Here is a 25795-nt window from a genome sequence, read left to right as displayed (position 1 = left end):
GTAGAACAATTGACCAAAAAAACAAAACAAAAAAAGCAACAGCAACCGAGAAATGAATAACAAAGAAAAGGCTTAATAAAAGGTTATTATTAATATAAATCACCATCTTCTCGCAGAAACTAATACAAAAAGGGGTTAAAAACTTTTCAAAAGTTGAAAGAGTTGGAGCGATACGTTCAAAAGAACGTGTATACGTTTATACGGGAACACTGAGGCCTCTCGTCCGTGACCTTAGGATGTTTCACTTTGATACATGAATGGTTTCTCATCTTTGAATGATTTTAGCACAAGCCACGTATAAGAGGGATGATCTTGCAATTAAGACCGTGATAATTTGATAAGTCCATTGGTAACAACAAAGTTTTTCTCTCTGGTGATCACTCATGTATAAACTGACTAGTTAATGGGTTTAATCATTTCAAAAGTTGAGTAAGGTCAAATGGATGCCAGGAAGTCTTGCACTGCTTACTTAATACAAAGCAAAAGCACACAAAAAAAACCACAAACAAAACAGCATAGCCTTTGAACTAGGAAAAATTCTTCTCCGTTATCCAGTTGATAAACACTGTCAAATGTGTACTTCAGCAGCATCATGTAAAACAGTAGTGAGGGACACATGATAATAATAATAATAAACTTACATAGCAGGATACATCAGCAGAGCTAAAAGAGGGCCTTACAAAAAGAAATGAAATTAAGACATTAATTTTGTTAAAAAGCTGTATATAAGCTTAGTTTATTGAATCTGTTGTATTAATCATACACTTTTTTCTTTTTTTTCTTTTTTACAAAAACTACATTATTTACAGAATTAATCCATTATTGAACCATGGTTGATTTAGGCACACAAAACAGGAAAGCTCAGTCCAAAAGTAACCCAGTTAGACTTAGATTAAATATGCAATGGTTAAAAAAAAGACCCTTGAATATGAAAATATGCAATGGATATGAAAAGTGGTTAAACCATTCAAATGAAAAAAATTCCCAATGTGTCCGATTTTTTTTCTTCTTAAATTCAAATTGCAATAAGTAACTTTGAAGAATTCTCATTTTGAATCTTCCTGCATCCCCAAAAAGAGGTTGAGTACAGAATCAAACACATGAAATATCGCAAGACCTTAGCTTTTAGTGGAAGTGGGGTGCTCTTTGGAATCGAGTGGAGAGAACAAAAGCGCATCTCTGAATTTGTTTGAACTGGGTCTCAGAAATTAAAAAAAAAATTACAGGGTCGTCCGGGTAGCGGAGCAGTCTATTCCGTTGCCTACCAAGACGGGGATCGCCGGTTTGAATCCCCGTGTTACCTCCTGCTTGGTCAGGCGTCCCTAAGGCACAACTAGCCGTGTCTGTGGGTGGGAAGCCGGATGTGGGTATGTGTCCTGGTCGCTGCATTAGCACCTCCTCTGGACGGTCGGGGCGCCTGTTTGGGGGGAGGGGGAACTGGGGGGAAATAGCGTGATCCTCCCACGCGCCACATCCCCCTGGTGAAACGCCTCACTGCCAGGTGAAAGAGCGGCTGGTGACTCCACATCTGTCGGAGGAGGCATGTGGTAGTCTGCAGCCCTCCCCAGATCGGCGGAGGGGGTGGAGCAACGACTGGGACAGTTTGTTAGAGTTGGGGTAATTGGCCAGATACAATTGGGGAGAGGGGGGGGGGGATAAAAAAAACAAAAACAGTTACAGATTTACTTTTGTCAATATGCAAACACGCTTGCAAGGGCCCAGTCAATATTTTGGAACCTGTTGAGATATCAATGTGGCATTTTATACCATTCAAACAATTTATTGACAAACAATAAGTTTAGTTTAGTCCACAAATCCCTCCAAGCTAGGTACCTGTGAAATAAATCAAACTGTCAGTCTTTCAGTTATTAATATTTCAGTCTGTTATTTGCAAATTTTATTCAAATATATCGAATTTAACATTGGTAACTTCACAACTGTAGAAAAAAGTGTATTTTTGAACTGAGTTTCCAACAATCTAAAAATATGTGATTTGGATGGGAATCTACAAGCAGGGGATGATTGTTAACCCCGCTAGCGTGATTTTCCTTCTTATCACAGAGCCTTGCTGTGAATCATCCATAAAGGCAAAATACCCTAAATTGTGGACACAGACGAGCAAGCCCCCCCCCCTCGGTTTTAGCATTCAGACAGAGATAGCTGTAAGCAGGGGGGCTTTTGAGCAATGATGCAAGTACTAATGCATCCCCTTTGTTACCTTTAGATCCCAGGGGAATGGTAAACAAAGATTCACCACCCAACTGTCTTCCTTGTTAAGTATGAGCAAATCCCAAACTGTAATCGGAAATATCACACATTACAACACATAACCCAAATATCCACAAGGGTCAGAAACACTTTGTCTGCAGCATTATTTTGACAGGTACATTCATATTTGACAAAAAAGGCTGCAAATGACTAAAGTGACATCCTCTTACTCTGAGGTAAGAAACAGCATTTCAGGATGTGCATTATCACTGACTAGCCTACTTTTAATTCAGTTTAAGTTTATCTCACAAAATAACACAAAGAAATGTCGGTTTAGTCTCTCCACCCCAGTTATCTCACCCCTATAAATGCAAAAAAAAAAGTCCCGTGAAAAGAAAATAACTAGAACCCAGATATAATCTTAATCTAACAGTCGCACCTTCGAAACCCCACTTAAAAAAAGACTTGCATCTTCTCAAAGCAATACATGCTCTTTTAACAGCCAGTCCCAAGGATGGCAGATACTGAATTTCTACTTTAACTGGTTGTATACTGTAACATGTGGCAGATAAGTGAGGGTGATGCAACCATGCATTTCTTAATTGACAACCACCAGTTTAAAACAAATACTAAATCGCAGCTAAAATTGGTGATGCAGAGGCTGTTCAAAATGGTCTCGTCTTGTTTAGGCAGTCCGAAACAGCTGAAGCTCCATTTGCAGGCAGGGCTCATGCTTGCAACACTTTTTTGTTTCGTTTTGCATGGCTGGTACCACCGACTGAATAGCGAATGAGGGAAACACTGAACTTGCTCAGTCGGGACCTCTTAGGATGATAGCGTGATGGGTAGTCTTGGGAACATTTTTTTCTTAAAGCCAATCTGTTAACCAGTGGATGGTTGTTGTCTCAAGGTGCAGGATCTTGTTGGTTTTGCATACGTCTCTCTGCAGCTAGTGCCATGGTTCTACGTCTCAGTACAGTTGATTCCGATTCTGGAGAACTGTCGTCCTCCAACCTGGGCAAATCCTCCTCTTGCTCCTCAGGACTCTTGTTCAGATATCTCCTGCAGGGAAGGAATAACACACATTAAAGGACTTAATTTACTTAGCTGTTGCAAGTTGATTTCGGTAAGAACATCAGCTATAACTGTCTTAATGCAGAAATACAAAAAAACAAAATACTGCCTGAATGTAATGTTGTTGTCAGTTAGAGGAAATTCTGTTTCAATCAAAGAGATCCCGTAGAGCTGTCAGGCTCTAGTAAATACGGTCATGTTGTTGACATTACATTCATTTATGTTACATGAGTGTAAAATTAAAAAGAATCCCATCCCCTGATCATAGCAGTTAAGATACATTTCAATTCAAAAACAACACTAGCCAAAGTATTTAAACATGTTTTATGACTCCTGCCTTTGTAGCAGAACTCTTGAATCAGCGAGAACCATCCCTACCTGCGTGCTTGTTGGAGCAGCTCGTCTTTCCTCTGCTTTAGCATTTTCTGCCTCTCCTCAGCTGACTTGGAGAAACGGCTGCCTCTTACCTCCATGTTTTCTGTCTCACTTGGGCCTGAGTCTGCTGCACTACTGGGCCCTGCTTGCTCATCTGGAGCTGGGCTCACCTGTATAGTGGCACGCTCTGTGGCCTAGGCAGAGAACACAGCCATGACAGTGAGCAACTTTTCACAAATGATATGGTGCAACTTAAATGAAATGATGTGACACAAAAAGAAAGGGACTTGTGAAGTTGTTTGTTAGTACAATGCAATCAGTATCCATCTTCAGAGCGCTCACATCCCCAAGCGTGCGCTTCAGCCCCAGACAGTTTTTTAATCTTTCTGTAGTATTAGGGTCAGGTAAGCACGTAAAGGACTATTTCATAGCCAGGACTTCCACTTGTCATGAGGATAAATTGTGTGTATTAGTTGTCTGATCCCAAGTCTGACCTTTATGCACTATTTGTCATGTGACTTCTCTACTTCTTTCCATGACAATGTATTCCTATAGTAAGCTACTACTACTTTCGTCTGCTCCCGTTAGGGGTTGCCACAGCGGATCATCCGAATGTATTCCTATAGTAAGAATCATTCAAAATAATGGGGCTAAATAGATATGCTGCCTCTGATCGGATTAAACTGAGTATAAAAAATACTAATCATTAACTAAATTTAACAACTGTCTTTTAAAGTTAAATAATTAGTTACACTATTTCTATTTTAACAGAGGAAAAGACACACCAAAATTTGCTGTCCAAAGAGGCAGTGAATCTTACAACCATAGAAATTAATGAAAGAATGCATAAACCTTAAGGCACAGACTGACTGACCTGTGTGGGAAAAGGCACTTGAATGCGTCCCTCGAGAATGTTGTCGGTGGTGACTTCCACAGAACGGGTCAACTGCAGGTCCTGCAATACCAGGTGGAAGGGCACCTGGGGAAACATCTCCTGGATCTGGTGGGCCTGATGACCAACAGGTAGAGCAAAGAGCAAAAGCAGAAGGAGAAAAAGAAAGAAGTTAATGTGGTGGTGTGTGATGAGGTGGCGAAGGAGCAAGAGCCAGGCGGAGAAGCAGGGAAACAGGTAAAGGGAGAACAAGTGGAATTACAAGGAGTTATTGGGGGGAGGACAAGAAGATGGAGGGGGCAGTATAGCTAGGGAGGGTAGTTGGCAGAAGAGGAAGGAAAGAAGCAGATGGGGGGGCTGTAGTATAATAGGATGGATGTGAAAGAAATAGATTTGTGGAAGTGCAAAATAAACTAATTTTAACTTGATAGAAGCATGGTGAGACAATTTTTGTCTGACTGTAATGCGAGCTTCCAGCTTTAGAAAACAGGATATATCATTGCTTTCGAATGTGTACACAGTTGTCCCACTGGACCATATCAAAGCCCAGCAAGAAGATTTAGCAAAGTGGTAAGTTTCTCAATACCAACGCTATCAGTGAAGTTTTTGTCTGTAGTATTTTGTAAACGATGCTTGAAGACATTCTAATGAGGGCACAATATTACTGATATTGTCTTGGGACAATAGTGAACCTATCCTTTAAAAATAGGACGGGAATACGTCCGCGGTGGCGTAGCGGTCTAAGCATCGGCTTGGTGTCGATGCAGTTGCCCACTGGGGACTGGGGTTCGCGCCCCGGTCTCGTCAGATCCGACTATGGCCGGACTTGATGAAGCAGCAATCATTGGCAACGCTGTCTTCGGGAGGGGGGCGGAGTCGGCTTGTGTTCGTCATGTGAATGCGTCTCTGTGTGTCGGAAAAACAGTGGTTCGGCTTGGATTCGCCTTGTCACGAAAGTGGGGAGGCGTCTCCTTCGAGACTGCCGGCCGGAGAGATGCAGTTGGCGAACGCATGCAATACGAGGGTGGGTGTTTGAATTAAAATAGGGATCAATTGGCCACTAAATTGGGAGAAAAAAGGGAAAAATCAGAAATAAATTTATAAAAAAAAAAAAAGGACGGGAATGACAATATAATTTTAGACAACGATGGTTGACAATTTTGCACACAGCATGATTATTCATGCTGTATGCAAAATTGTAACTTTCAAGTTATTAACTGGAAAGTGGGGCAAATTCAGCACAAATAATAAAATCATTCGATTTTGGTCATATATGCATTACAAAACTGTCAGTAGGTAGTTTATATCACTAACCAGAAACATTGCATCACAATCCTACCCATGAATCATCACTCCTTATACTGACAAGGACATCAAGCTAAAAAGCAATCTAGAAAACTCACCATGGCATTGAGCTGAGAGTTGTTGGCCTGAGCAATGCCTAGGATATTGGTGGTGTGCATGACCTCCACTGAGAAACTGGGTAACCAACTGGCAATGCGGGACCCTGCAAGGGCAGAAATGTGTATCAGAAATTTTCCTTATGTTTCCTTTAAAAAGTAATAAAAAAAAAAAATCAGGATTTGTAAATATCTAATCCAATCAATAACTAAAATGGAAGGAGTCTCTATCTGTATGTCTGTCCTTCGATTTTCTCAACAACCGTTCATCCCATCAACTTCAAACTTTGCAGTAGTATTACTAAGGACCCAAGGAAGTGCAGTGTTGAGTGTGAAGTTCTCTTTCAACATTTGTTTCAGCATCTCACTATGGGCCAGGCTTCCTGTGCCTTTCCACCAGAAGAGCTATTAGCTATTTTACACTATGCCTGTCTTGACTGGCAGACAGATGTGATGTCTGCACCCTAGAGGAGGGACTTCCTTGTGCTGTAAAAGCCTCACGTGACATTCTCCCTACAGTCTTTTTTTTTCCCCGACCCCCCCACACACACCTTTTTTTCTCCACAATCGTACCCGGCCAATTACCCCACTCTTCCAAGCCATCCCGGTCGCTGCCCCAGCCACTCAGGAAGGGCTGCAGACTGCTACATGCTTCCTCCGATATATGTGGAGTCGCCAGCTGCTTCTTTTCACCCAACAGTGGGGAGTTTCACCAGGGGGATGTAGCGCATGGCAGGATCATGCTATTTCCCCTAGTTCCCCCTCCCCCCTGAACAGGCGCCCCGACCAACCAGAGGAGGCACTAGTGCAGCGACCGGGACACATACCCACATCCAGCTTCCCACCCGCAGACAAAGCCAGTTGTGTCTGTAGGGACACCCGACCAAGCCAGAGGTAACACAGGGAATCAAACCGGCGATCGCTGTGTTGGTAGGCAATGGAATAGACTGCTACGCTACCCAGACACCTTGTCCCTTCAGTCTTAAATCTCTTCTCTCTCCCAGAAGCAACCTCTCTGACGGCAGGTGCGGCTAACAGGCTAGCAACACAGTTTATAGAGTAAGCTAACCACTCAGTCGCCAAACTCTACCTAGCGCTGCATAGTTATCTGACTTTAGTAGCTGGGTTGTCACCAAACAGTGGCTGCTACAGCTAGCCACCATACCAGCTGCTTACCTCTTCTTGTATCGTACGGAGACAACAAGAAGCAATGATGAAGCCTAAACACTCCCTCACCATGGACAAGGTCAAAGCACCAGCCAAGATGTGCACATGTGATATCAAGATAAGCTGGGCAGACACCCATTTTGTATGTGCTGCATGTCAACAGCTGCAACACGCTCAGGCCGTGCTAGCATCCCCAGCTTCTTGTGAGCACTGTGCACATCTCTCTGTCAAGACTCACAGACGCAGGCTAGCCCACTAAACTAGCCTATCGTTGGCGGATCAGAGAATGGGGGTAGCCAATCCCTTGCCACAGGAGTTGCGGAGAACCCCCAGAGACACACCATCTCCATGGGAGCCAGCTGGAGTGATTAGTTTGACACCACCGCACCGCTATCTGACCGCAACAAGCCTGACACCAGCCTGATGGCGGCGAAAACAGTGAAGAGGATGGTGATGAGCCCTTTATCCTCCCACTGGCTGCAAAGCCAGTGGTCGTGGGTGGTGTGTACAGTGGATCGCCGAACCCAATTACCAGCATGAACCTGCACGATTTCTGCAAGAGAGCAGCTGCAAAGCTCAGCATTGCGTGGCCTGACGTCCTCATCGAGACCACCACGTCTTGCTATGAGGGAAAAAGGCTACCTAAAGTCAAATCCTCTAGAGGACAGCTACTGCTGATTTTTCGTAAGTGCCTGGAAGATGCGACCCGGTCATGGAGCAATCCCCTCAGCCAAGAACCCCGTCCAGGGAGGGTCAACGTTGGACTGTGCCAACATGGAAGAAAAAAGTTTTCCCCACCTTCCCCCGGTCGACCCTCTGACTAGATAGATAGTCTTTCTCAGAAAGGGAAAACTCAACTCCTTAACGTTCCTGTGGACCCGAAATGCTTATTCAGCCCAGCGGTAGCCACCATGGAAAGATGCTGCGAGGAAAAGAAAAGAAAAAGTGAAGCACTACAGTTGTGTCTTCCCAGTAGATTGACACCCTCTCCCCCCATTGCACCCTGGCAGACGTTTGCCCGAGCCATGGCTCAACCAGCTTAGCGCATCCTCAAACGTCAGCCCCAACTCCAGGCGGGTGCCCGAAGTCAGAGCAAGCTACTGGAGTTCCCCAGCACTACAGAGTCTCAGTGTCCCAGAGTCTCAGCTGCCCAGCGTCCCAGAGTCTCAGCTGCCCAAGCATGCCAGAGTCTAAGAAAACATTTGCTGAGGCTAAAAAATAATTTGCTGTCAGTGTGGCACAAGGAGAGTAAGCCACCCCTCCAGTCACTCTGGGGGCTAAGAAGAGATGTGCTACCTAGTGTTCTGTTACCAAGGAGGGATGGCAGGCTCAGCTAGATGCCTGCTTCAATCCCCCCCCAAAAGATGCTCTATTCCTGACAGATTGTGTCTCAGGCTTCTGGGGCTGATGGCATCAGCATTGGTAGTCATCCCACTTGGTCGCTGCCTCCAGGCTGTCTTAATGGCAGTGAAACAGTTCATGCCCTTTCTGAGAAGGCAGCATGTTCCGGTCAGAACAGACAATACCACAGTACTGGCATATATCAACACACAACAGGGGCTGCGTTCACGTCATCTGCACACATTGGCACACAGGCTGATTATGCAGAGCAGCTCCGCCTATTACCAGAGCGACATGCGTGCCACACATATTGAACCTGAGGGCAGATTTACTGTCCAGAGGCAACCTCGCTACAAGGATTGAAAACTACAAAGCGGGGCGTTGGCTCAAGTATGGAAGAAATACGGTCAAGCAGAGATAGACCTCTTGGCGTCAGAGAATGCTCAGTGTCCCATTTTATTCCCTGACCAGTCCGAGCGCTCCTATGGGGTTGGATGCTTTAGTGCACATCGCATCACTCTAAAGGTGAGAATGGTGATCATGCTACTTCGAAACTTCGACCAGCACAACAGACACTGCAAAGGGTCAAGGTATTTCAATCGATCAGACCCTGCCCCATCTCTTGGTTGCAAAATCTGTGGTTGGTGTCAACACAGGACACACCTCATTCCACATATCACCCTGTGCCCATCTGACAACATCTTCCCATTCTCTGTGCAGCATCGGCAGTTTCCGGTGAGACCCTGCTTTGCCATGACCGTGAATAAGTCTCAGGAGCAGTTGCTACACCGTGTTGAGGTCTTCTGCACGAGAAACTTCTTCAACCATGGTCAGTTCTAGGTGGCGGCAGATCAAGCAGGCTTCACATTCTTGCTGAAGAGACGAAAAAAAAGCACCACTTTCTCAGCAATGTTGTTCATGAAGAGGTGCTGACAAGATAAAGGTATGGAAGCACTCTGGCACAGCAGGCCATGTTTGGCAGACTTTGTGATATGCAACAGGCCAACATGGCCTAGTGGTAGGAATATCTCTCTGTATGTCTGTCCTTTGATTTCCTTGAGAAAAATTTGCTTTACTGATCATTTTGAACTGACAAGATGCGTATTTTCTCATTATAAATACCTACATATGCCTATATTTTCACATTTGGTACTTAGTTTTTATTGCAAAGTTGGCCTTAAATTTAATTAAACTGTGACATTAAAATGTCTTAAAAAGTCTTAAATTTGGGCGTCTGGGTGGCGTGGCAGTCTATTCCATTGTCCATCAACACGGAGATCGCTGGTTTGAATCCCCGTGTTACCTCCGGCTTGGTCGGGTGTCCCTACACACACAATTGGCCGTGTCTGCGGGTGGGAAGCCAGATGTAGGTATGTGTCCTGATCACTGCACTAGCGCCTCTTCTGGTCGGTCAGGGTGCCTGTTCGGGGGGAGGGGGAATTGGGGGGAATAGCATGATCCTCCCAGTTGCTACGTCCCTCTAGCGAAACTCCTCACTGTCTGGTGAAATGAAGTGGCTGGCGACTCCACGTGTATCGGAGGAGGCATGTGGTAGTCTGCAGCCCTCCCCAGATCAGCAAAGGGGTGCAGCAGTGACTGGGACAGCTTGGAAGAGTGGGGTAATCGGCCAAGTACAATTGGGGAGAAAAAGGGGGTACCTTTTTAGACACCTGCTATCTGTAGACACCTTGTTACATCGAGCCTTTTAACATCACGTGTATATAGTTATGTATATAGTTAGGTATTCATATAGCTATTGTATATAATTAAGTTTTTAATTGCCGTTTTTGTGTTTGCTGTGTTTGTGTTCTTAAAAAGACAAAAAAAAAAAAAATCAAACAAATAGTAACACATCCATCCATTGGGTGGAAATGGCAAGAGAGTGTTGGTTGTTTGACAGATCACAAAATTATTTCATTCAAAATTAATGACAAATATGACTGGAAAAGATGGAAACGGATGATCCGCTGTGGCGACCCCTAACAGGAACAGCTGAAAGAACAAGAAGATGGCAGGGTGCAGCGCATGCCATAAAGTCCTTCAATGGCCTGTGTCAGGCATCGGTGGACATCAGCACAAGGGGTGTTTCCTGACATATGTCACACGCATGAGAAAGAGGTGACATTTGCAAAAGTGTGTTATATAGTCTATAGCATCTAATACAATATAACGTAATATATAATATATATGGTGACTGCATCATCCACTGGACAAACGGGTCAATGGATGGTGCAGTCAACATGTGACTGCACTACATCTTGCAACACCTCGACTCCCCAGGGACATACACAAGGGTCCAGTTTGTGGATTTCAGCTCAGCATTGAACACCATCGTCCCAGACATCCTCCACTCCAAACTCATTCAGAACACTGTACCAGCCCTCACCTGTCAATGGATCACAAACTTCCTGACAGACAGGAGGCAGAGGTGGGGCTGGGGAAAATAAAATCCAGCACCAGGACAATCAGCACTGCCCCCCCAGGGATGTGTGCTCTGTCCGCTGCTCTTCTCCTTCTACACAAATGACTGCACCTCAGTAGACCCGTCTGTTAAATTCCTGAAGTTTGCAGATGACACAAAGATCATCGGCCTCATCTGAGACGGTGACAAGTCTGCATACAGACGGGAGGTTAAACAGCTGGCCCTATGGTGCAGTCATAACCTGGAGCTGAACATGCTCAAAAACTATGGAGATGACAGTGGACTTCAGGAGGAGCCGCCAACACTGCCCCCCTCCCCCCACCATACTCAACAGCACTGTGTCTGCTGTGGAAACCTTCAGGTTTCTGAGATCCACAATCTCCCAGGACCTAAAGTGGGCATCCAACATGTCACAGTCATCATAAAGGCCCAGAAGAGGATATAAATTCTGCGCCAGCTCAGGAAATTCAACCTGCCTCAGGAGCTGCTGAATCAGTTCTACTCTGCAATAATCCAGTATGATCTCTGCACATCCATCACTGTCTGGTTTGGATTGGCCACCAAACAGGACAGGAACAGACTACAACGGACAGTCAGGACTGCAGAGAAAATCAATGGTGCCAATCTGCCCTCCATTCAGGACTTATATATCTCCAGATTCAGGAAACGGGCAGGCAACATCACTGCAGACCCATCACACCCTGGTCACAACCTGTTTCAACTCCTCCCCTCTGGTAGGCACTACAAAGCACTGTACGCCAAAACAGCCAGACACAAGAACAGTTTCTTTCCACAGGCTGTCAATCTGATAAACACTTAAAACAGTCATAAAAGTGTCGGAAGATTTCTGGCAGAAAGACCTGTAGGCAAGCCAGTCAGAAGCATGGTAACACTTTCATCAGAAGTTCAGCTCTGACAAATCAATCATGCTGGCTGGCATAAAACGCATCACTACCAGTGCTCCAGCGCAGGAATGTCTCACCAGACACCAGATTTAAAACTCCAGTATACTGCGAAATACAGAGGTTTACCTGGTGGTGATGGGCTTAATCATCATTGTGTGAACTCATGTGGCAAGGGCTTGAATGTCACGGCTGTTCGTTTATATGTAAAAGTCCTGCACTAGCTTTACTTCACTGTTTCAATCAGGTATCATTTCTGGGTAGTAAAAAAGCTTCTCTCCTACAAAGCAAATCTCACATCGTAAACATTCAGGCTCACCACCTCCCCCAAAGAAAGACATGTTGAAAAACATGGAAAAGGAGCAACCTAATCTTTGCACATAAACAGTCAACAACATTGCTAAGGGGATGATTGCCTGTAGGGTAACTGCACTGTAGAGGCATGGCGAGGTTAAGCAGTCTGAGGTTGTGTAATTATTCAAGTGCTCGTATAGTTCATGCTTAGTATTAAAATTAAGACCAATTGTCTACACTAACAAACAAATTCACGTTTGAAAACTCTAAAAGAGATCAACGTGTGTTTATTTGATGTATGTTACTGCCCACTGACATATCAACAGCTGGGCAGTATGGACATGCTCCTAGCTGATGAACTGCCAGCAGTCACTATGTTCTGCTCTCCTTTCCCCTTCCTCAACACCAGTTTAGCATATAACCATCACTTATCATTGACGGTAAGTTTCAACACTTTTTGCCTTGTCACTGGTTTGGTTAGCTTTATATTAGGCAAGATAACATTCTATCTATTTGTTGGGAAAGCATGCATGCAGCTCTCTTTGGAGATGAGTAGTGAGTGGGGGCAAGTGGTGGAGAGTGTTAATTTCTCATATACGAGTGCCTGCAGGACAGCGGGGCAATCTTTCATTGTATACCTTTAACAACCTGAACAAGCTTTAGATTTCACCACAGTCTCATAGCGTATTGTGCGTTGTTATCTACCTTTTTTTTTTACTGTGCAATTCTACAATAGTAACCATGGTGAGACAGCAAAAATAGAGAACTACACATACATCTCAGGGTTTTCCCTCAAGACACCTCCTTCTGCTTAGAAGTGGAATGTAAGTACAATGATTAGCCTTATTTAATGATCAGGTTTATACAACTCACATAAATGACCCATTATGGGGATGAAAACTGCAAACAAAAAAAAATATGTAAAACTGGACTCACCGTCAAAGTGGAAGAAGTGATTATGTTGGTTAATGTGGGGTCTGGTGTCTGCTGCAGGGCCTCCAGGGCCTATATTGTTTTCCGAAGCCCCCTGCTGCTGTCCTCCTGCCTGGCCAGCATCCCCATTAATGTTCAGTGACATTCGACAAGTGGGGCATGAGGTGTCCTGCTCAAGCCAGGAGCGCAAGCAGGAGCTGTGGAATCATATAAGAACACACACACACACACACACACACACACACACACACACACACACACACACACACACACACACACACACACACACACACACACACACACACACACACACACACACACACACACACACACACACACACACACACATATTTAGTTCTTCCTTGGACTTTCAGTCCAGCATTTCTATGTGTATAGCACCAACATAATTTTTTGAATTCAGGATAAGCTTGACCAAAATGACCATTGGGCATCTTTGTAGGATGCCTTTTACAAAAGGAGAAACTTTCACTAAACTGCTTTAACTTTTAGAAAAATAAAAGACTTGTTATAAAGTTCCTTTTCCTGGTCAAGTCACAAAAAAATGTATATAATTTTTTGAGCACTGGTCCAATTCTACGGATTTTGCACACTAGCCTGGTATGTCTAGCTGACAGCAGAACCTGTAACTTCTCCATGAACTTGCACTACCACGGTCTACTCATCCAACCTGACATGTGCAGTATAAGGCTGGTAGATTATTTCTGTTGATTACAAATACTATTTACTTGTGGAAAAGATGGCCACAAGGTAATTTGCGTGCAGTAATCATGGTGTCCCAGCAAATAGCACAGTCATCATTATTGGCTGCCAGCTCTTCAGCAGTGGCAACTGCAAACCTGCACATAAAACACAGTGCACAAGGTTTAAAGGACATATTGCATAGAATTTTAAAATAGAGCCTTTGAAAAATAAAAAGGGCTAATTGAAAAAATATAACAGGAAACAACAGTTGAAGAGAAAAGATAGGGCATTAGATGTGAAACATTACACCCACTGGAAGTAAAGGCAAGCACATTCAATAGTCTAAATTTCTGAGGGAGAAAAATGGGAAAATATATCATTACCTGGCCTCCATGTTGTCGATGACACGGAGGTAGTTTTTGTGTCGGCGGACACGACGCTGGACTTCATGGAATAGATAGCGGAGCTGCATGAATATGACTAAGCTCGCCATAGAAAGCCAGATGTTACCAAAAAGCTAATGACAGAAAAAAGATAAAAGACAGAGATAAACCGAGCGACAGCAAAGAGGAGGGAGGAGAAAGAGATGGAGACGAGAAGGATAGTCAGAGGTTAAACCACAGGTAAAACATAGCTAATCCTTAATTCTAACATTCTGTGCAATTATGTCATGAAATAACAGAAAGCTCAGCCAATAATCTTATGAGTCGTAACTGGATGACAATGTCAATTATTTTTTTTAAAAATCAAGACGAAAAGCAGACATGCTTTTAGATCAGGATTTCATTTGGTTTCACACATCCCATAGTACATAAAAATAAACAATCTAGCATATCAATATTATTGAAACTTTGAAATTAAGTAAACAAAGTCAAAAATGGAATGATCAGATTTTTTTTTTAATTCAATACTATTAACATGCAAACCCCTCTAAAACGGACATTCTTCTATGGTCTCTGCATCTCACCAGCATGTGGATATGGTGCATAAGGTCCAAGAAGAGCATAGCCAGCTCCATGATGAAGTCTGTGTAGTAGACATAGGTTCCTTTACTCTCCCAAGTGCCTGGGTGGTTCAGGTCCCACAGGTGGATTGAATATCTGCAGGCAGAGACATACCTTTTTATGGCTATGAATTGGCAATATTGTCTTAAGGTTGAATAGGGCTTTGTAAAAGGAACCAAATAAGTCATCGTTAAAGGCAACGATAAAGTAAAAACAAAAATGTAAGCCATTAATTGCTAGTAAAGCTGTTGTCCAAAATTGCCTTTCTATGTGGCATTAATCTGCTCTACTGGCTGCTAAGACCAATTCATGTTTAATAAATGTTTGTTGATACTAGTTGATATGTAACACTAGTGTATTTACAAAGCTCCTGCTTGAACTCCTGGCCAGAGCAGGAGCTTGGGTGAATTCACAATTAATAATACCTGTGAGATGACAAACAAACAAACTTTTTTGCCTCAGACTGGGTCTAGTCTACAACTGGTCAGAATTATCCCCAGTATTGTCCATCTCAAGTTTCCTTGAAACTCTGCCAATATGCTTGGTTTAAAAGGGCGAAAACACATTAACAGCCAAATGGGTGCTAGACCCTTCTATGTGTGTTAATCAAAGGATAAACATAAGCAACACACTGTAGGGGGCTTTCCATAACACGAGTGGCTCAATTGTCCTCTGTTAGAGTACAGAGCAATATGTTTCCAGAAATCTATTGAGTAACAGACTAACAGCTCTTCATTTGACAATGGTTTATGCATAGTAGTTTTGGGTTAATCCCAAGAAGGAGTGCTCCAACAATTATCTTTACCAGCTAATCTAATCCTGATCATCTCTCTTCAGGACAAATGAACCTTTTGAAATGGTACTTGTGGCATTAAAGAAAAAGGGGCAGCACTAATATTCTAAATCTGCACAAGGTATTTTTGTATGAGTGTGTGCATGCGTGTGTGTGTGTGTGTGTGTGTGTGTGAGAGAGAGACAGACACAGACAGAGAGAGTGTGTGTGTGTAGGGAAGCATTAATAGGTACTTACCGCATGATGACATGCCCAGTGCGTATAGTCACAAGCAGACACTAGAGAATTTAAAAGTAGACAGAAGTTGATAGTTATAGATGAAAGCGTAACTCTAGTTGTCAAATTTCATTAATTCTTTGTCTTTCTCCACAGATATAAACATTCACATAAATCTGAAAATATGGACATATAAATGCAGGTTCTACTCATGCTTATCTCTCTAAAATGATGTCTTCCCTTTTGGGGGCAGCTTATAGTTACTGGTAAATAGGTTCACCAGGAGATAAAGTGTGTTTCCCCCCTTAAAAACAGGGTACAGATCAAAATCTTTTAAGCTTATCAGCAGGTTTCAATACTTTTTGCCATGGCACTGGTTTGGTTAGCTTTATATTAGGCAAATTAATATTCTATCTTAGGGATTCTCAAACTTATAACTCAAAGGTCCACGTCTGATTTTTATTCAAGGTCAGAGGTCCAGAACAACTGGCGATAACAACATAACATTTAATCAACTCACTTAGTATAACTTTAAAGCAACATATATTCAAGTTCAAGACAGTCAAGATAGTCAAAATTATATTTGAGCCTAGTGGGAGAAATGGCATTGTTTGCCTGCAATCAGTTGCTTGAACCTAGGCACAAAAGGCGTGATTGCCAGCCAGAGACACTGATCCAAATGTTCATTGGTCATGCGGCTGCTGTATGAGCTTTTCGCCACATTCACTGCGGCGAATGCAGACTCATGCCAATAATAATAATAATAATAATCATTACATTTATATAGCGCTTTTCTAAACACCCAAAGCACTTCACATTGAAGAGGGAAACTCACCTCAACCACCACCAATGTGTAGCACCCACTTGGGTAATGCATGGCAGCCATTTTTTGCACCAGAACGCTCACCACACAGCTTGAGGTGGAGAGGGAGGAATCATTGAGCCAATTACATGTGGGTGGGGGTGGGTGGGTGGAGGGGGTGATCAGGTGGCCAGGTGGAGAGAGCCAGGTTGGGAATTTTGTCAGGACACCGGGGTCCCCCCTACTCTCTGTGATAAGTGCCATGGGAACTTTAATGACCAAATTGAGTCAGGACCTCGGTTTAATGTCTCATCCAAAGGATGATATGGAGAACCGTTTCCTAGGATGGCGACATAATGTTCTGCAAAGACCTGCCCTACTCTGCCTCTGATTGGCTCTAACCCCAATGAAAACCCATGTACCAGCAGGCTACCCTTTGCTGTCATTTATGGTCATGCTAGTTTCTCTCCACTGCTCTGCTGTCTGTGTTTCAACAAGGGCAGGGCTCGGCCCCTTCACACACACATGGAGTGGAGCAGAGCAGAGGAGAGACAGTGAACCGTATTACGGTGAACCAGGTGACGTGAAGATAGCATTACTCGAGTTGATGACAACTACAATCATTACATTACTGTGAGTGCAATAAACGCTTCACACCACCCCCAAAGCAAATTCTCCGGTTATCGTTAATGCATGAACTCGGCAGCAACAACATACAAAATAAAATACATTACACTTCATAACGTATTGTATTCACAACTCGAGATATGGGTTGGGTCCAGATTGACTTGCCGTTCGGTCCGGATGCGGACCAAGGTCTGGACTTTGACAAGCCCTGTTCTATCCATTTGCTGAGAAAGCGTGTATGCAACACTGTTTAGAGAGCAGTAGTGAATGACCAATATGTAGGATTTACTAAACCATACAACATACATTTCTAATGAAATAATGACCCAAAGACAAATAATAAAATGACAGCTTGGTATTTCAAGGACACCAAGGTTTTTACATACAAGTAATTTATAACCAATGCAAAAAAGGGCTATATAAGCAGAATATCTTTAGACAGGGCTCCACTGGTACCCATTTGTGGCACCTGCCTCTCACCTCTGCAGCCATGAAGGAGAGGGTGTGCAGGCCATGGGTAGCTCCCAACAGACCACAGACCACAGCCAGGCCACAGCAACCCATCAGCAGAGAAACCAGCAGAGAGAGCACTCGCACGTGGCTGTTCATGGGAGTAGTGGGGGAGAATGACAGCTATATGGGGGAATACACAGAATACAAATTGGAAAAGGACCACAGGAAAAGTGTTTACATGGAAAATATTTAGCAGATTTCTATTACTGTTATGTGAACAGCATTACACAGATGTAAAGTGTCATACTATGTTTAAATTACCCCATCTGCTGCTCCTTTGCAACTGCACTATATGTAATGCTTTATTGAAATTACATAAGTGCTCATTTGCAGAGACACTTTGTAGGAAAATATTAATCTATGAATATTAAGGACAGAGTTTATCTTTTATGCTTTATATTTAAGATTTTATATTTTACTTTTACATGTTTTCACCCCCCTCTGGTATTTCTTTAGCATTCTTTTTTTTGCATGTTTCTCCATTCCTAATTGGATTTTTGTGGGCATGCCCAAGCAAGAATTTCAGTGCAATGGATGCAGTGTAACTGTAGCACATGATAAATAAACTTGAAACTATAGGCAGGCAATACAGAACAACTTTGTCTTTTCTAACTTTTTTTTTCTGTTTGTAATGAGCATTTTGGTACAACTCTGCACCACCATCTCAAGTGAAATTACAACAGTGTAAAATTTGTATAACATTTTTCATGTCACTGTGAGGGAGAGAGACAAAATACAATACACATCCAAGTATGCTGCTGCTAGATCAAAGAACTCTTATTTTAACAAATAACAAGACAGTTAAGTGAGAACATTCTTATCCACAGCAACGACCTTTAGAGAAAGCAGGGAAGGATGCACACTTGCAGTCATATAGGTATTCACACACAATGTGCAGAGCACTGTTTATGACCATGGCACACAGCACTGTATATTCTACTAAAAAAAAGAAAAGAAAAAAAATACACAGGGGTCAATGAGGGAAAAAAAAAGATTATCTTGTCTTTAAAAGCAAGCACATTGAAAATGGGCAAGGTTGCAGCAGGATACTGGTAAAACGCCTTGCGTAGTTCACCTGTATTTCTGATCATTAACCCAAAGCTAGATACCAGACGAACAGGACCCTAATCTATAATGTTATCAAGAGGCAAAATTCTTTGTGGGAATGATGAGAAGACAGCAGGAATGAAATATTAATCAAGTTTTGATAGACTATTACATGGATAGATAGATGTAGGCTACAGCTGGTGGTGCATATGGCCAGACAGATACAAAGACATACTCTCACACACCTACCTGCACATACCAAACAAAAAAGATCGGGACCAATTTGTACTTGCTGGTACACTGATCCGTTACATTAACAGTACATCACAGGTGAGCTACGAGCTTGACACCCAATTAAACGAAAAGGAAACAAATGTTAAAAACTGTTAGGAAGATAAAATTGATATAAAGTAACGATTCATGCAAAAGATTAAAAGTAAAGATCTCATACAACAGACGTCCTTCTCCAAAATTCAAGTTTTAAGCAGAATTCCCTCATCATCTATGATTTCAGAGATGATACCATTGAAACCATTTTAACCACTTAGAGATCCCCCAATCCCTTGTGAAAATACTCCAAAGTCAGATGGGCTCAGCACAAGAGGGTTAGTCGGCTCATTAAGCATTGGTATTGCAGACCTTTCCATGAACTGTTTTTCCTTCGCTTAAGAGCACTGTTACTCTAATTCATACATGCTGCCTACCAAGACATTTTCTGACATTTTGTCTATGGAAGTTGACTTTGGCTTATGCGCTTTGTAGTGAAGAGCAAAACTGGTCAGGTTTCTCAGCATTGAGCCTCGGTGACAGCACACATTGCGCTTTATGGCAACCTCCTAGAGGCATTAGTTTCACAATTTTTTTTCATAAATGGTAAAACATGCCTGAAACTTTCCTTACAATATTAATATCAATATAATATCAATATTACAAGCTACCAACCCATCCGTGTATTTACATTGCTTTTTTTATTCCCTTAAAATGCTATTACTTCCAAGGTGGAAACCAAATCTGATATTTTGTTTTGCCCAACATGCAGAATCCAATCTGATACAGGGTAATGTCAGTGATGCAGCTGAAACACTATCAGGGGCCAAACATGTATGCACAGGATACTATTAATAGTTGTAGACTTTAAAAGAAGTACTGCCTGGTCACTTTTCAGCTGTAGACCTAGAAACAGCACCAGCACTAAAGCAGTGACAGAAAAATTAGGTCTAGGCCTATCATGTCTTCTCTGTACACTGAACAAGAACAGACTTCAAATAAAGGGACAGGAAGCTAAACTATTGGTTGGAGGGTAAAAAAGGGTTACAATTTATGATTGTTATGATGGAAAACACTAGCAATGCAGATTTATGACTGAGTAGATAATTTTCGGCTAGAATATGTCACCCACACTGGAGCATGGAAATGTGTTTATGCATTCAAAGTAACTACTGCTAATCTATCTTTTTGCAGCTAGCATTACTGAGGTCATGTTCACATGATTCTGGGGGGTGGGGAACATCAAACACCAGAATTTTCCATTGCCAGAACAAACAAGACCCAGTGTGATTTACTCTGAAAGCAGTGTCTCCTTCGGTCTTTTTTTCCGGGAAAAGGAAGCCTCTAAAAAGGCATTAAGCCCATATTTATTTATTTCCCGTAGGCCATGTGGTCAACCCAATTGTGGAAGTTGGAGATACAATAGTAGCTAATACACTGGTTTGAAGTTGTTCGTTTTCTTTTTGCAAACATCAGCTTTAACTTTGGTAGATTAAAATGATTCCTACATTATTCTTAGGAAACTGGTTGAAAAAAATATCGAGCAATTATTATTTAGTGTCTCTATGGGTTCTTCTCAATCACGTGACTTCACTGACAATGAACAGCTCTGCCATGTTGGAGGACAGCTAGACCATAGCAACCACTGTTTACACTGAAGTTCTCATTGTCGATCTGTGTTTACAAGAACGACATTTTAAGCGAAAATCGGACAAACGTACGGAAATAAAACATTGCAGTTGTGATCCACTCTTTGAAAGTTCTGGCCTAACAGTGCAAAGGATCAGATTCGATTTGAGGATTTTCGGCTGTTAGGCCAATCTCATGTAATTCCACGATGGCTTCAATCAAGAATTATGTAAAAGCTTTAGATGGAAAAACCATGGAGAGATATATGGAAAAACCTGCACTTAGCGATATGTTAGACCGGTATGTTAACAAATTTACAAAACAAAAGCAGCTTCTCTCCCTCTTGCACCAATTATATTCAAACCATGCAATTTTAAGATTTAGCTTACAACTGCTGATAATTGACACACAATTGAAAAATGTCTACTAAAACTGAAATGTCTTTATTTTTAAATGCTTTTGTTTCTTAAAAATGTGTAACAGTTTTATACAATGAATAATATATAACTTGAAAGTTGTATCAGTCTGAAGAACTACTGGGTCACACACATTTGTCAATGCACAAGAAACCAAGGCAGTTTTATCCACTGTTGTCATACCAGCACTATCCTTATTACTGAGGTAGTCTGTTGGTAAAAATTCCTTGTAAAATTGTAAATTTTCTCCGTACTAGGCCAATGACACACTCCACATGGATGCGGACAGATGCAATGTTTATTTTTGCCTCAATTTCTAAAGGACCAAGCTGCTTATTCCTTTTTGTAAAAGCAGGTATCTTAACTTCTGCATGATACTAATTTTTCATCTGTAAGATCTTTCCGACTTATCCTCGATATCCATTTTCTTCTTCTTTCCTCTGATAACCTTCGAGTTTCTTCTCAATGGCTGATTTCTTTGGAAAGTGAAAGTAGGCCTTGTTTCACTCTCTGTCAGTTCAGTTGGAACAACCAAAAACAGCGCAGAAATTAACCATCATAAAATATCGAACCACGATAGCTATTCTGTATGAATCAAACCTTGAAACAAGTTCCGTCCACTCTGACTGTTTAGAAAACGTTTAGCATCACGCAGTGAGAGCAACACAGTATCCTATGGATTGGAGCCATTGTCCTCCAACATGGTGGCTGTGTTGCCATATATATGACATACGTGATATATGACGTAATATGAGAATAACCCATCGTAAGGTAGACTGTAGGATCAAGATACAAGTCTTAAAACTGTTTTGGTGGATTGGCCTAAAATGCAATATGAAAAGTAACCTGTAAAGTAACATTTGGGTCACAGAAAGTGTAAAGACTTATTGAATGTGGTTTATCAAACCTACGTATTCAAACCGGTCCTTGCAGAGCTGCACCATGAGATGGAGAAAGACCAGGGCTGAGAACCATAGACACCACATGACCACCTCCTCCACAGTCTGCACGTTCAACACGCCAAAGATGAAGATAAACTTATAGAAGATGAAATTCCAGAACTTATCTTTCAAGTGCTAAGGGAGAGAAACAAAATAATGAAGGTGTCAGACATAACAAGTTGTCATAAGTGCCATACAAAATAGTGAAGGCTGGATTTGCATTTACATCTAGGGTTTTTCTCACTTTGGGTCAGAGCTCAGTTTGCCTTGTCTTGTTTCCACATGTCAAGATAGATTAAAATTTGAAAGTGACATGTGCATGGACCTGGTTTCCTAGGATGAGAGACTGCATCTCTCATTTGAGCTTCAATAGGAACGTGTTGGCAAACTCTAACGAAAAATGTCCACCTTCAAATTCATTCTACAACAGATAAAACCATCTAACCCACCTGCTTCTCACTGACTCTGAGAGGCCCAAACACTACACACTGAATCATCTTGGCAATTAACATCAGAGAGCAGCAGAATGTGTTGACCAACACCTGAGGAAGGGCAAAGAAGAAGGTAACATTATTCTTGGGGAAACAAACGCTGCCGCTAGATCATAAAACATTACAAAGTAAAACATTAGCGACTCACCCATACAAAGAGACTATCGGTGACTAGATACCACAGAACAGTGGTTGCCAGTTCTGTATCACCTATGTCACTGCTCTGGTGTTGACCCACGTCAAACTGGGAAGGTGGAGGTTCCTCTGTTTCCAAGGTCCCGTAGCCGTGGTCAGACACAGTGGTGTAGGCACTGAATATACTGCCAGCGAGCAGAGCCACACTCAGTGCTGTGTAGGTCTGCAAGCTAGGCCAAGGAAACCTCTCAAGGAAAAGCAGAGGCATTGCGATGTCGAGGCTCGACTGTACCCAGCACCAGACTGTAAATTGGTGTTGTAATAAGCTTGGATAAGTCCACCCAGAGACAAACGAACTCGAAAAACCACCTGTATGAGACAGACCGTAGTTGAGCTGCACAGCGAGATATGACGATTCACATTTATTCATATTCGCAACTAGCGTGTGTTAAATGTCATGATAACGCGAACGCTTCTCATAAAAAACCATAGCTAAGCTCACTAGTTGGCTCATTCTAAAAATGCTTTAGTGGTTTAATATCGATTAACTGCGACGACATAAGCGACATCTCGGTTAACTTGCAAGCTAGAAGGGAGTTAACGTTAACATAGCTTGTTATAACAATTGCCCATAAAGGCTATCTTTAGCTAAAGGAGGTGGGAGATCCCAGTTTGGGTTAGGTAAAATTCCTTCAAAACATCGACTCGTCTTTAACTGCGCCAGAAAAGCCGCAAGCTGAAAGAGACCAAGTTAGCCGGCAATCCATAATAATTAGAGCCAGTTGACAACGGGAACCTTGACATGGCTAACGCTAGGCTAGCCCATTAAGTATTTACCTAACCTGGCTAACATCAGCGAACGCTAGCTAGCTAACGTTAGCCAGCCCTAATAAATGCTAAGCTAACATAAAAGTGTATTTAACTTACCAATTTGGAATTACTCCAGTGGTACTTGGCATCCGCTGTTTTACTGGATTTAATCCTTTATTTCTGATTTTCTACAGAGAATACCGGCGTTGGCAAAAAAATATCATGTTTGTTTCAACGAGCAGTGTTATTTGAGAGTGGGATTTCTAGCCTGTACGAGCGGCGTCATCAAAACAACTTTCAAAGTAAAAGTCACCGTGTAAATTATGACGTTATATATACGTTGGCTCTAATCAAAAGTGAATCTTAATCATTTTTATTTTTTCTCTTATTCCTAATTTAGCACCCACGATACAGTTAACATTAGGTCTGAACAAGCATGGTGGATTAAAGCTAGATGCAACTAACTGTAAAAAGATAAACTAAAGCGCATCAGATTCAGAAAGATAAACTAAAGCGCATCAGATTCAGAAATGTTTTATTGCCAATGTGCATTTCATGTACTAGGAATTGGTGTTGTTGGAACGAGTAGGGTGCAAGAAAAAGACCGTCTTAATAAAATAAAATAACATAACATAACATAAATAAACAAATCAATGGCGTTTTTTCCCGGAAATACACATACATTAAAAAAACAGAGCTAAAAAACAAAACAAAAAACATAAACAGCAAAAAGTAAAGAAAAGTGCATTTGTTGAATTTAGAATATTCTGGCAATGTTTCATCCTGGGTGTCCTGTTGGCCCAGCCAGTTGGACGTGTATCATTTAAAAAGCATATGTAAATTCTGGGAAGACTGCAACCTGCTCACTACTATCTTCAACTTGTATCTAAATATATATATAGCCAAACATTCAAGGACCATTTCGACGATGTAAGGAACTGAGAAAGTATAGCTAAAACTCAAACCAACACAGTGTGATTTGTTCAAAACTGAAGTACAGTACTTGGGAAGAATTGCATCCAAAGAAGGAAACAGAATGGACCCTGCTGACACAGCTGCAGTTGGAGCCTTGAAGGACAAAAAGCCAGGCACAGCTGGGGAACAGAGGGCAGTTTTGGGCCTGTTGAGCTATTACAGGCAATATATCAAAGATTTCTCATGCATTGCTAGCCCCCTGTATGATTTATTGAAAGGCCCCACAGAACAGAAACTCACACACAACAATGGTGAACAAGTTTTATTCAATTTCTTTCTTATTTAATTCAGCACTTTGAGTGACTGTTGCAGCTAGAAAAACGCTATAAAAATGCAACTTGAACTTGAATTTATATGTAACCGGTTATTTTCTTGCCTGGTGCGGGATTCGATATGAGGTGTATTGCACCACAAGGCGACATCAGTAACAGCTCGGCTAAAGGGTCTGACCTGTTAGCTAGGGCCTAACGTGTCTTATTAGTAGTTTACATATATATATATATATATATATATATATATATATATATATATATATATATACATATATATACATATATATACATATATATATACACACACACACACACACACATACATACATACATACACATACATATACATACATACATACATACATATATACATATATATACATATATATTACCACAGACATGATCTTCACCCTGAGAAAATGCCAAGCGAAAACGCAACCAAAGAACACGAGCCAATTTACATTGTTTTTGTGGACTTTGCAAAAGTGTTTGACACTGTTGACAGAGAGACACTGTGGAAAGTGCTAGGGCTGCCCCCAGAAACTAATCAGCATCATCAGACTTTTCCATTATGATATGACAGGGAAAGTATCAATTGGAGGAGACATCAGCGATACTTTCAACATCAAGCATGGAGTAAAGCAGGGATGTGTGCTTGCACCGACCCTATTCATGTTATATCTCGCTGCAGTCCTAGAAACAATGTTAGCCAACTTGAGAGGTGGCTTGTACATCAGGACCCAAACAGATGGAAACCTCTAAAAGCTTGCGAGGCTCAAGGCGTCTACCAAAACAAGAGAACTCTGTGTTAGAGAGCTTTTCTATGCAGATGACTCAGCTCTGGTTGCCAATGATCCTAGAGAAATGCAAGAAATAGTAGACCGCTTCTCTTCAGCAGCTACCCTCTTTGGACTGGAGATCAACATCTCCAAAATAGAGCTTCTGTACCAGCCTCCCCCTAAGAAAAGCCCCAAAGAAGGTCAGCCCAGTATTTTGGTTAATGGAGAAACTATGAAGACCACTGAGTGCTTTACCTATCAGGGCAGTGCTGTGACAGATACAAACTCCTCTGACTTAGAAGTGGACAGAAGAATCCAAGTGGCCACAAAAGCCTTTGGTGCCCTCCACAAACGACTTTGGTCCCACC

The 25795-nt window shown here is 42.1% G+C and overlaps 1 protein-coding gene across 1 annotated transcript; it reads right to left on the bottom strand.

Annotated features, from left to right (window-relative positions):
- Window positions 1-716: 716 nt before the first annotated feature.
- Window positions 717-23661, bottom strand: LOC130111334 (E3 ubiquitin-protein ligase AMFR-like). Its single transcript, XM_056278481.1, has 14 exons — window positions 23519-23661; window positions 22605-22960; window positions 22415-22507; window positions 21936-22100; window positions 17633-17785; window positions 15745-15785; window positions 14678-14810; window positions 14094-14227; window positions 13755-13865; window positions 13012-13205; window positions 5953-6056; window positions 4532-4666; window positions 3661-3851; window positions 717-3270 (listed from the first exon to the last, which is right to left on the bottom strand). Exons 2-14 carry the CDS (start codon window positions 22857-22859, stop codon window positions 3114-3116), a joined length of 1866 nt encoding a protein of 621 aa, XP_056134456.1. The 5' UTR covers window positions 22860-22960; window positions 23519-23661; the 3' UTR covers window positions 717-3113.
- Between the last annotated feature and the right edge of the window lie 2134 nt (window positions 23662-25795).

Source organism: Lampris incognitus, chromosome 4, assembly GCF_029633865.1.
Source record: "Lampris incognitus isolate fLamInc1 chromosome 4, fLamInc1.hap2, whole genome shotgun sequence".
Lineage (NCBI taxonomy): Eukaryota > Metazoa > Chordata > Actinopteri > Lampriformes > Lampridae > Lampris > Lampris incognitus.
The sequence above is the reverse complement of the archived record's forward strand: the minus strand, read 5'-3'. Positions and strand labels throughout refer to the sequence as shown.